The sequence below is a fragment of the Aquila chrysaetos genome, chromosome 4 (assembly GCF_900496995.4).
Source record: "Aquila chrysaetos chrysaetos chromosome 4, bAquChr1.4, whole genome shotgun sequence".
NCBI classification, from domain to species: Eukaryota; Metazoa; Chordata; class Aves; order Accipitriformes; family Accipitridae; genus Aquila; species Aquila chrysaetos.
Genome location: NC_044007.1, coordinates 13,229,823 through 13,241,985, shown reverse-complemented (window position 1 = coordinate 13,241,985; position 12,163 = coordinate 13,229,823). Strand labels below are relative to the sequence as shown.

The 12,163-nt window shown below is 44.8% G+C and overlaps 1 protein-coding gene across 5 annotated transcripts in view; it reads left to right on the top strand.

Annotated features, from left to right (window-relative positions):
• The window catches only part of ZHX2 (zinc fingers and homeoboxes 2), a 78,026-nt gene extending 66,264 nt beyond the window's left edge, over positions 1–11,762 (top strand). For all 5 annotated transcript variants that reach the window (XM_030012291.2, XM_030012294.2, XM_030012290.2 and 2 more), the window contains 2 exons: positions 2,416–5,097; positions 10,492–11,762. In XM_030012291.2, the coding sequence (XP_029868151.1) occupies positions 2,604–5,093 (2,490 nt within the window). In that variant the 5' untranslated portion in view covers positions 2,416–2,603 and the 3' untranslated portion in view covers positions 5,094–5,097; positions 10,492–11,762. The remainder of the gene's footprint in view (positions 1–2,415; positions 5,098–10,491) is intronic.
• Positions 11,763–12,163: the final 401 nt, after the last annotated feature.

Here is a 12,163-nt window from a genome sequence, read left to right as displayed (position 1 = left end):
TGTAATCCAGTTTAAAGGTCAGTCAGCACAAATCTGTAGAAAACCAGGCATCGTTTCTTCCACTGTTCGTCTGCTTGTTTATTACTAAAAGGGTGAAGGAAAAAAGGAAACAAAAGAGGAGATGTTGGCTCAGACATGCTAATGCTTTGGGGAATAATGATGACAATGTTGGTGATCCTAGGTTAGAGGGAAATGGCACTGTGTCATCCTGACTAAGGCAGAGCCATAAGCCTGCAGGCAGCCCCTTCCCTGTTTCACAGAGCTGATCAAAGATGCTCCATTTCTCAGGGAAGCACCTGGAGCTTAAATGCACCCTTGAAATTCAAGCTGACATTCCAGTGCTTCACCAAATCAAAGCAAGTGTGCAGGAGCATCCCTGTCCTCTGTTGGAGCTGGGAGGTGTGGAGGTGGTGGTGGCTGTGAACGCAGAGCACCGCGTGGTTGTGTTGGGGCATCTGCAATATAACTAATAGCATCTCTGTACAGCATTTTCTCTGTGGTGCGCGTTTAGCATTTCACAGCTTGCATTTTGCAAGGGCCTTATCTGTGAAGGTGGTTCATGGAGAATTCACTTATGAAGTGCTTCGTGTATGGAGAATTGCTTCATGCTGGGTTTTGAGTACATGGAGCTGGAACCTGCCATCCCTGCTCTTTATCCCCAGCTGGAGCTGCTTCCTCTGACAGTATATAATTTTGACTTTCCATATATACAGGAGTGGTATGATCTGTGACGGGCAGAGTAGCAGAAATATGCTCTAGAGACCTGCAAAGTATTCATCAGCTGCAAACAGAACTGAGAAGTTAGTAGTTGCTTTTACAGTGACTATTTCTGGCTCTTGTGCCAATGCAGAAGCGGGAGGAGCAGGTTCAGGGACCGCACTGAAGTGGTTATAAACTGTCTCCTGATGTTGGATGCGTCCAGATGTAACGGCAGTGGGATTTTATCTTGTTTGATTTTCATGTCTGCTTGGTACTGGATGCAGCTTACCATTTACAGGCTTCACAATAAGAAAATCTGGATTTGGTTAGACATGAGATCATAGAATCATAGAATGGTTTGGGCTGGAAGAGACCTTTAAAGATCATCTAGTCCATCCTGCACATCTTTCATTAGATCTCTAGTTCAGATTCTCCATTTAATACACTTCTACAAAAATCAATGCAGGTCTTACCTGCTCTGCAAATCTCTACTTTCCATCCTCCTCCAGTCTGTAAACCCCAGTGCCTCCCCCACCCCATCCCAAGGACTCCTTGGTTGTAAAAGATGAGTTTTCCATCAGGACTGGAAGTATTATGAATCCAGAGCCCACCTGATCAGAAAAAGTAGCAAATTGGAGTCAAGGATTGATTAGGAAAAGCATCTTCTCAAATAGGAGAGTGACATTTTTTAATTTTTTTTTTTTTTTTCCAATTAATGAAACTGTTTTGACAACTAAATTCCCCTCCTTCCCTCCACCCACTCCTGATGAGTGTGGGTAGATCCTAAAACAGCTGGTGTAGTTTTTCTTTGTGGTTGTTCTGACTGATGTTGACCTCAGATCCTTTTAAAAATATGTTTTACAGAATTCTTGCATTTGGGAACTTCCAAAAACGCTTGGACATATGAATTATGCTTAAAAATGGAATTTTTTAATTCTGTAGGGAGTGATGTGCACAAATCAGGGCTTGATGAAAATATCAGAAGGGTCACGGGAAGAGACCCTGTTTAAAAGGTATCTAAGGGCTTCTGTGACCTTTGCTAGCTACCTCTGTCAATATTGAGTGAAAAGTGGTGTTTTAAGGAACATTTTATTCTGGAAGAGACTTGATAAGCCTCCATAGATCTGCTGCAGTTTCTTTGAACCCACCTCTCATCAAGACACAGACCTTTGAAAGTGTTGATTTGCATTAATTCTTCTTTCTGCCTTTGCTTTTACAACCAAGGCAAGCCCTATAGCTTTATTTAGAAATCACCCATCATTAGTAACCACAATCATTTAGTAGACATATTTACGAGGTAAGTGACAGTGGGAAGTAATTAAGTTTAATATAAATCGCAGTCAATTTCAAATCTGCAGGCTTCAAAATAATAATTAATAGAAACTGCAGCTTCTATAAAAAGATGCAGTATTTATAGCAGTATCTTCTTTCTTTTCCAGCTAAATACCTTGAGTCTAGTGGAGATTAAAATCCCCTGTCTGTTCATCTTACTTGTTTCAAAGCCATTTTCTTCCTGTGGCACACTTCACTGCGAATTACCCACTGCTTTTATTCTTTGTGGGGAGATTTTTGACTCTTAAGTTGATGATGGGGAGGAGGAAGAGTACTTTCCATTGTCCAAAATGGCCTTGTGAATGCACATATCTTGAGCTGTGGCTTTCTGCTAAATCTGTGTTTTATAGATCAGTGCCTAATGATGTGTGCTTTGTTTCACAGGTGTCATGCAGCTGACAGGTCTACTGGCGGAGCTGATGGTCACAGCTGGGGTGGAAGTTCTTCATTAAACAAAACAGAGTAAAATAATCAAGGAAGGTTGGAGTTGTTTGCAAGATCTATTGAGTTGATTGCTCACCCTGTCAAAAAAAGTCATCATTTGGGACAACAGCCCACTGCCAGCAGCTGCCATGGCGAGCAAAAGAAAGTCAACAACTCCTTGTATGGTGCGAACTTCTGAAGTCATGGAGCAGGATGGTGCTGAGGGTGTAGAGGCTCCTAAAGAGAAGGGGGCTGGCGTACCACAGCAGGACTCTAAAAAAAACTGGCCTTCAGAAAGCTCAGTCAAAGACTGCGAAGTGGTTGAGGCAAAGCCCCCAGCTGAAAATCAGTCTAAGAAACCCCAGGGTGGTTATGAGTGTAAATACTGCCCTTACTCAACACAAAACTTAAATGAATTTACAGAGCATGTTGACACTCAGCATCCAAATGTCATTCTCAACCCCCTCTACGTCTGTGCTGAATGCAACTTCACAACCAAAAAATACGATTCCTTATCTGACCACAACACAAAATACCACCCGGGAGAGACTAACTTTAAACTAAAATTAATTAAACGCAATAATCAGACTGTTTTAGAGCAGTCCATTGAGACCACTGCTCATGATGCCACTGTCACAAGTGGTGGGCTAGAAAATGCAGAGTGTGATGATTCCCTTCATGGGGGAATTAGCGCAAGTAAAACACCAATGATGAAAGTGGGAAAGCCTAAAGGGGAAAACAAGAAGGGTCCCAAAAAGCCAGAAGAGGGAGTTACGGAAAACCATGTGGATGGTGCTCTCCCCCGCATCATAACTGAAGCCACTGAAGCTATTGCTTGTATAAATGGAGACCTTCTCCATGATGTGTTAGCCCATGTTATGCCCTCTGTACAGCTGCCACCAAATATTAACCTTGTCCCCAAGGTCCCGGTACCTCTGAACAGTACCAAATACAACTCTGCACTGGATACTAATGCAACCATGATCAACTCCTTTAATAAATTTCCTTACCCAACACAAGCAGAGTTGTCGTGGTTGACGGCAGCATCAAAACATCCAGAAGAACAAATCCGAATCTGGTTTGCTACTCAACGTTTGAAGCATGGTATAAGTTGGTCTCCTGAAGAAGTGGAGGAGGCAAGAAAGAAGATGTTCAATGGTACTATCCAGGCAGTTCCCCAAACCATCACCGTCCTGCCAGCTCCTTTGACAACTGCAAAAATGCCCCAGCCCATCATCCAGACAGCTTTGCCTTGTCAGATACTGGGCCAGACTGGTCTGGTTTTGACTCCCGTGTCAAATGGTTCAACTGTTTCCTGTTCACCAATTACGCTTGCTGTTGCCCCGAACCAGGGGCAAAAGAGGACGATACAGACCTTATCAAGTGCCCCAGAGGCCAAGCGTCCTCACGTAGTTCAGGTGCCTGAGATTCCTGCCAAGTTGAATGCTGTACCATTGACACCAGCCAGTGAGCGAAAAAAAACAAAGGAGCAGATAGCAGAGCTGAAGGCCAGTTTCATGGCAAGCCAGTTTCCCGATGATGCAGAAGTCTACCGGCTGATAGAGGCGACAGGTCTCTCCAGGAGCGAGATCAAGAAGTGGTTCAGTGACCACAGGTACAGAAGTCAAAGGGGCATTGTGCACATCCCTGGTGATGCTTTAGGGAAAGATCAAATAGCACCTTCAGCTGGTCGACATGGACGTTCGTTTCACCCATACACAGATTTTACTCTCCAGAGATTCAAAGAGAAAACCCAAGAGCAGCTTAGGGCCCTTGAGGAGAGTTTCCTAAGATGCTCTTTTCCTACCCAAGGAGAATTGGACAGGCTTCGAGTGGAGACTAAACTGAGTAGGAGGGAGATAGATTCATGGTTCTCTGAGCGCAGAAAGATAAGGGACAGCATGGAGAAAGCTGTCTTGGACTCAATGGGATCATACAGAAAAATTAAAGAACAAGGAACTCCCAATGGTGCAATAAGCCAGGCAGAACTGCTGAGTAGCTCTCAGCTCCCTGGTGCTTTATCTGGGTCCTCCACCACGTTTAAGAAAACCCAAGAGCAGATTCATCTACTGAAAAGCACATTTGCAAGGACCCAGTGGCCATCACCCCAAGAGTATGACCAGTTAGCATCTCAGACTGGGCTCACAAGAACTGAAATAGTTCGCTGGTTCAAGGAAAACCGGTCTTCACTAAGATCAGGGTCACTTAAATGGATTGACCAGTACCAGCAGCAGTATGTTGTTGATGGTCATAACGAGCAAAGCCAGAAAAAGGGATCAAAACACATCGAGAGTCCAAAGAATGGTAATGAGGTGTCTCGGCAGCATTACCAGGAGCATAAAAAACTGAACGAAGAGAATGCGGGGAAACTAGTGGTGAGAGCAAAAAGAGACTGCGAACCACTTAAAGACTCTTTGTTGGGGAATCAGGCGGAGGGTGCAGACAGGTTGGAGTGCAACAGCCACGGCAGCGAGGAGAACGAGGAGCCGGCAGAGGTCAACTGGGTGGAGGTGACAGTGGGTGAGGATGACGCTGCATCGGACTGTACGGACAGCTGGAGCCAAACAGCACCCGAAGGCCAGGCAGAGCTGGCGGACTTTGACTCTGAAAGTATATCTGGAGACAATTCCCACGTATAGACAGGTAATGCTGATGGTGCCCTGTTTCTCTGAGCCTGCCTCTGTCTGGTGTGCTTCCAGCATCCTGTAGCCCCTCTTCAGTATAAATCCCTGGAGCCCATGCCTGCCGGATCCTTGTGCCTGCTGGATGCCTGAACAAAAGAGAGACCCATCCTGCTTGTAAATTAAAGCAACTGCATGGTAGGGGAGGGGTTAGTGCTGTTTGCCTTGTTTCTTGTCTCCTTGTGAGTCAAGTCCTGGATAAGGGAGATATTTTATCTTCATTCTTTTTTTTTTGGTCATAAGTGATTAAACCTTGAACTTTCTGCCTTTAAATGACCTATGTAACCTCTGCAGCGCCTGATGTAAAACATAGCAGCTGAGCCATGCAAAGAAATAGTAAGTAACACTAGTTGCTAATAGCCCCCTTGCTAACAGATCATTGATCTCCTGTGAATAGAGGCTGTGCCTGGTTTTGCACCTTGGGTCCTTCCTTTGCAGCATCCTGCCCTGCTCAGAATAAAAGGTCACTGGGGGAAGGGCCCAGGACAGAGATGCTTCTTTATGCAAGAGCAAGTTAAAAAAAAAAAAAAAAAAAAAAAAAAAAGTTGTGGGGACTGAAGTGGCTCATGCAAATGTGCTGTCTTCCTCTTGCAGGTGAGAACTGTCTCCAACCTTGCTTTGTTCTGCTTGCTCACTCTAGAGGCTTAAGAAATGCCCCAGACTAAGCTGTGTGGGTGTTTTAGCAGATCTTCTTCACAGGATCTTGAATTTAAAAGCAAGCTGCAGGGCCTTTCTTTAAGGGGGTTTTATACGATCTTTCACAATCTGAAAGGATGTGTTATTTGGAGACCTGAAGCCTGTTTCTGATCACAGTTGCACAGGTATAAATCTGGAGCAAGCACTGTCAGCATTTCTTGACTTGCATGTTCAATTGAGTTCACTGGAGCCTGTAACATTTTGTGTTCAGTATAACAGAGGCTGTCTCTCCCAAACTGGAGTCTCCTTAAGCTAGAACTTACTCCATAGAAAGCTCAGCACCCTGCATTAACAACCACAGTGAGGGAACATCTATTTTAGAAGGAGTTAGTAGTTTTCTGGTGTCTAGTAAGTATAATATACTTGAGCATTTCTTTAAAAAAAATAATTTTAAAAAGTCAAAGAAAAAAAAGGAAATACAAAAGACAGGACTGATAGAAGTCCCTCCACACTTGCACTGAAGACTTCTACTATTGCAACTCGCAGTACTTGAATTGAACTAATATCTGTTGCAGAGGTGCATTTTTTCTTAGCAAGCCCTGCTGGGTAGCCTAGAGCCCTCCACTTCCTCCTTGCGCAGTGCTTGTCCAAAAGTCTCCTGGATGTTTTCTCTGCATTGAAAAGGGAAGCCCTGCAGTGGTTTTATTTTGGACTATGAATTGTCTTGGCTAATTTTGAGAAATTTTATCACAGCATCTGTATCACAAAGTATCTTAAAGCTCCAGACTGCAATGCAAGGCAGTGTCCTGTGTTATGCTTGCCGAAGTTGGTAATTAGGGATGTGAGGAGCAGGTTGTGTTACCTGTGTGGCAAAGGCAGAGATTAAAGGAGGAAGGATATGGGAACATCAGCTGGAGGCACACTGGGGTGCCACTGTTGTGCAGCCACATAAGAAAGGAGAGACAGGATCTGATTTGCCTTTTAAAATCAAATGTGCAATGAATAAATGCATTGTGGGATTTTTTTGTTTTTTCCAGGGTTGTTATTCCAGACCATTTCCCCCTTCCAGCTATAAACATTCATACTGAGGAGAGGGAGCAGGCCAGGGGCTAGGAGGGAATGGGGAGGAGGGCAGGAGAGGGGGGTTGCCTGAAAGCACTATTTCTTACAAACCTCTTGTGCCATGAAACTAAGCTCTGCAACAACCCTCTTCCAGCAGCATAAGTTTGGTGCCTGCATTTTTGTGCTTGCGAGCAGCATAGGGTACTTCGGGATGAACCTCCTGCCTTTGTGCTGTGGCACAGACCATAAAGCTCCAGGGCTGTGAAGGTGCTCAAGTGTTAACAGAGAGGAATTTTAATAAGAACTTTGATCTCAGCTAAACTTTTGCTGGGTTGTCCTTTTGATGAGGAGCTTTCCAGTGGCTGGTTGTAAAATACACCTACTGAGAAGAGATGCACTGGAGCAGGGCTTCCGCTGTGAAGACGATGCAGTAAGATCAGAGGACCATTTTGTCCTCTGTTCTTTGCCCATTTCTCAGCATGCTGGCCTGGGGACTTGACAAAAGCCCAAAGTCTTTTTCTCTTTCATTTTCCTTTATTCTCCCTGCAAGTCTCAGCCCAGAAACACAAGCGCCTGCTCTCTGGTACCCGCATGGAGGCATTGTCACAGACGTTGTGACACAACAGCTGGAAGCTTTATACCCCACACTGATGGGACCTGTGGAAAAATCCCAGCTACTGGCTCCTTTTTCCTTCAGGATAAGCTTTCACTCTTATCTTTGTGAAGCCTGTCTTACATAACTTTTAGTTAAAACTTTGGTGTTAAATTAACAAGGCATTTTCTTAGGTGACATCCAGGGTATGACTCAAAAGCAAAGACTGTAAGACCTGATGGAGAGATTGTTTCTGCCTGTTGTCATATAAAAGTCTGATTTTTCCTAACGTTATACCCCTCAGTACCTTAGAGGGGTTGTGTGACTGACCTAGCTGCAGGTAAGAGGTGGACTGAAGAGCTGACAAGGGACTTCTCTTGACTCTCACACAGCCACAGTCATTATGTGAAACTTTCACTGTTGAACCCTACATCAGGCAGAAACATGCTCCTTTGATATTCATGGCATTGCTGTTTTCTCAGCTTGATGTACGTACTTTAAAGTGAATGTTTTTCAGTGATCGATCTCTGTACTCCTGTTGTTGGCTGAATTTGTGTGCGACTTCTGTAAAACCTGAGCTCTTCCAGACCATCTCGGTCACTCTGCTCTGGTGTGTAGTTTTAGGAGTTTCTGAAGCTATTAGGGAGTATTTGTGTTACAGCCTAGACAGACCTTATGTCTTAGAAAATTGAGTTTTTCAAAACTGATATGTGTTCAGCAGAGTCTGCTGCTGCAGCTAGTGGGAGTTTCACAAGCACCCAGCCTTGGCAAGAGCAGGATTCACACCAGGCTCTGAAATATTATCCCTGGACTAAGAAAAGGCTCTGTTACTAAGTCCATATCTGAAGATTTTGGCCAAATTGGATTTATTTCACAGAGTGGGTCAGGTTTCCTAAATGGTGAGGCTGGGAGATCGGTCCCCATAGGGTACTGTGACCTTCAAGATGTTGAGCGGCTGCTGTAGGGTGCACTAAAGCCATCACTGAAAATGCTCTAGATGCTGCGTAATGAAGACTCGGATCCCTCTTGTAACGAGGCTCAACTGCTCTATCAAGAAAGTGCTTTAGCTCACTTTCCATCAATAGAGATATTCCTACCTTCGAACGGCACGGGTCAAAATTAGATCTGTTGTCCCCACAAGCCTGACAAACAGAAACTGGTTCTAAATTAAATCAGCAAATTGCAGCTCAGACATGAGAGCGGGACCAGAGCATGCCAAAGTCGTTGGCAGCTACCGCTGGCTCTCTTCACAGCGTTGTCTCGCCGTGGGGTTTTCCCAAGATCAGTATTTCCTCAGCCCAGAGCTTTTGTTTTTTTCTCAGAAGCTTACTTTTTTTCACCACCACAGTCTCCACTGTAAACTTTCTTTTTTAGAGTTACCTCATGACCTCCATTTTAAGCCCAAACCCTGCAAAATGTAGGCACCAAGTCTATGGTGCACAGGGGGAGTGAGGTAGGTGGACACCCCAGAAGATGCGTGTGCTGGTTCGTGATGGCTGTGACCACTGCTCTGTGGAGATGTGCCAAAGGAAAACCCTGTCTGGGAGTTGCACACCAGAGGAAAAAAAAAAGTCTGAAGGAAGTCACCCTTTGCTTCTGCTGCATGCATTGTACTGGGCATCAGAGGTGGTCTGGGGTCCCCTTGGTATCTCCAACCCCTTTTGCATTGCTGTGGGAGCTGAGATCACTCACTTGCTGGTGGCCCAGTGCATTCCTCGGTGTCTGAAACTGGTAAAAGTGAACACCACTGGGGTTTCCCTGTGTTTCTGTCCAAGTTCTTATTTTTGTTGTGGTTTAGGGTTTCATCCATAAAGCTAGCTATAGTGCCTGTTACTGGTGTTGAGCTCCAAGGCACCATCCTGAAGTCAGCGTGGGATTGACCAGTGGTTTTTGCAAAATTCACGTCACCCTAAAGCATTTCAGGGAGTGAGGCTGAAGTAAAAAGGACTTGCTGTTTTTCCTGAAACCACTGAGGTGTGTCAGAGACCCAAGCAGTAATGCAGTGAAGGACTTCAGAGGGGGGAGCAAAACCCAACGCAGCAATTAAAACTTTCCAATGAGTTAGGAGGAGCCCGGGGCTGTTTGAGGAAAGCTCACAAGGATGGGGAGGACTTTTGCCTTTGGTGTTGGTGCAAGCCTGTGTCCTTTTACTGGGCTTGACCATATTGCTTTCTGCGTTGCAGATGCCAGACAGAGCTCACTGCTTTTGCGGGAAATGACAGGTCTGGTAGCAACATTCATGAAAGGTGTGAAAAAACAGGTTAACTCAGGTTTCGGTAAACCTCACTGCTGCAGGATGCGTGAGGAGGATGGTGCAGGGAAGCCACCTCGTGCTGCTGCGTGCAGCTCCAGCCTGAGTGGGTGCTTGCACTTCTTGCACCTTTATGCCTCAATGGGGAAAAACATGCCGAACATAATCCCTGTCATAGAGCCCTTGCTCTGTGCTGGGAACTGGGGATATGTATAGGTGGGTGAGTATTTGAAGGTTGATTTTTGGGGGGTTGTTTTTAATCACTGGTGCATGGCGCAGCCTTTATGTAGGTGCAGCACTTGTAGCAGAGCCAGGGAGCTGCTCTGCAGAGCACAGGCACGTGCAGTTTTTTCCATTGTCTTGCAGTTTGTGTAATTATTTTCTAAAATCATGCAAAAAAAGTATTTAATGGGAGGATTTACTGGGGAAGAAAGACCTGAAGTCGTCTTGCTTTCAGCACCATCTGGCCTGTGGTCGCAAAGTAGCTGCCCCCAACATGTGCACATCATCTTTGAGCCAGCATGAGGATCTGCCTGAGGTGTACAGCAGTGAGGGATCAGCAGAGTCAAGGCTGGGCTGTATGTCCCTGTTAGAAATCTATACGGGATTATTAGCTGGGTGTTATATACAGCAAAAATCTGGCACCCTACCGCAGCATCAGGCTGTGATAGGGATAGGCTTCAGGGTATGGTTAATACAAAATACAGTGCTACTGCATGTGCAGGGATGTAGACTGGATGCTGTGTTAGTTGACAGCTCAAATAGTTGTTCATAGTGCCTTCAAAAATAATATTCTGCTTTTATAATTTTTGCAGGGGTACTCCTCAGCTGCACTGTCCTGACATTGAAGGGGAAATGCTGTCTGAAAATAGAAGAAAACTATTTTCCTGCCTGGGGTGAGATAGCGTGTTGCGACTTCAAGTCTCAAACCGCGCTTGCAGAGGCACAGCGAGAAATACTCTCGTGGAGCATCATCATGGGATCGTTTATAGTGCCAAAGTCCTACTACTGCATTGAAAAAGAAAGAAAGAAAGAGAAAAGGGTCCTTGTACATAGGTTTCTCCTTAGCTTCTCTCCTACCCACTTTCCTGCCCAGCCTCTTCCTCTACTGGAACAGATTTGTACAATGTGGAAATTTTGTTAACTTTTTAATAGGTGCAAGTTATTCTTGCATATAATGCCATTGCAAAATTTGGGGGTTGGTTCGGGGGAGGGAAGTGTCTTTTGTGGGGGAGGGAGAGGAGATTTTTTTTCTGAAGCATTTTAAGACAGATTTGCAATCTTGTGGAGTCTTGTTGGTGCGGATCAACATCTGAGCCCAGATCCCCACCCCGGTTTACATTTCAGCCCACTTAAACACATTATGGGGTTGGGGAGGGTCGTTCTGGAGTGGTTGGGGTTTGGTTTTTTTCTTGTTGTTTTGACTTTTTGTTTTATTTTATGGCCACCTGCTACTGATTGAAGTATTTAAATCTTTGCTTTTCCATGCTCTTACAAGGCAAGTCTTCTCCAGCTCCTGTACTTCACTTTTTACAAGCCAGCCCCAGCTGTGGGTCTCTGAAGATTTGGCTAGAATGCCTTTTTTGGGTTTCTTTTTTAGCACTTTTTGTTTAAGCATGCAGTACAACCCCCAGAGGGGTTGGAGCGAGGAAATTAAGATGCTTCGTCATCTGAACTTCTTTGTGTTTTTTCGGCTGGTACAACGATGGACACCATAACCAACAGTCTGCCCTCCAGCTTTAGATGTTGTAGCGCAGAACAGAAATTTCTGATTAACCCTTGCCACTAAATTTTTAGATCAATCCTAGGTTCTCGAGTGCACTTTTTTTCAAATACTGCTAATTTGGATTTGTATGAGAGTGTCTGTACATGCACGTGTGAGGAGGAGAGCAGGAGCATGGGTATGTAGGTGAGCGGGTGCAAGAGCCGTCCGGTGCGTTCCTCTGATGAGCTGGGTTTGGAAAATTTACCCACCTTTCAGTACGCTGCACAAATAGGATGCTAGAGAGTTTGAATAAATCCAACTTTTCTAACTTGTTGCTCATTTGTTGTAACTCAATAAAACAAAGGCTAAACATTTTGGTAACCTTTTTCTCGTCTTCTTTTTTTTTTTTTTTTTTAAATTTTATTTTATTCCATTTAAAATCCTGAACTCGGCCCCCACCAGCTCTCCTTGGTGCACAACAGCTCAGTGTCTTTAGAGCTGCGATTGGAGTTTTAACTGGTTTTGCAGTAATCAGCTTGGCAAACACTAACCAGATTAAAGTGAACTTGGTGAACTACTGATGTTTATTTCCCTGGTGTTCGATGGCACTTCCCTGTGCAAGGGGGCTGGATAGCGCCTGGGAATGGGGATTTGGGGGGCACCTTTATTTTGGTTGCAGTCACAACCTGAATGAATGAATGAAAGAAACTGTCTCCACGACTCACCCATACAGAGTTATTTTTATTAATCATCAGCACAGCATTTAAGTGTCAAGGGAGGTT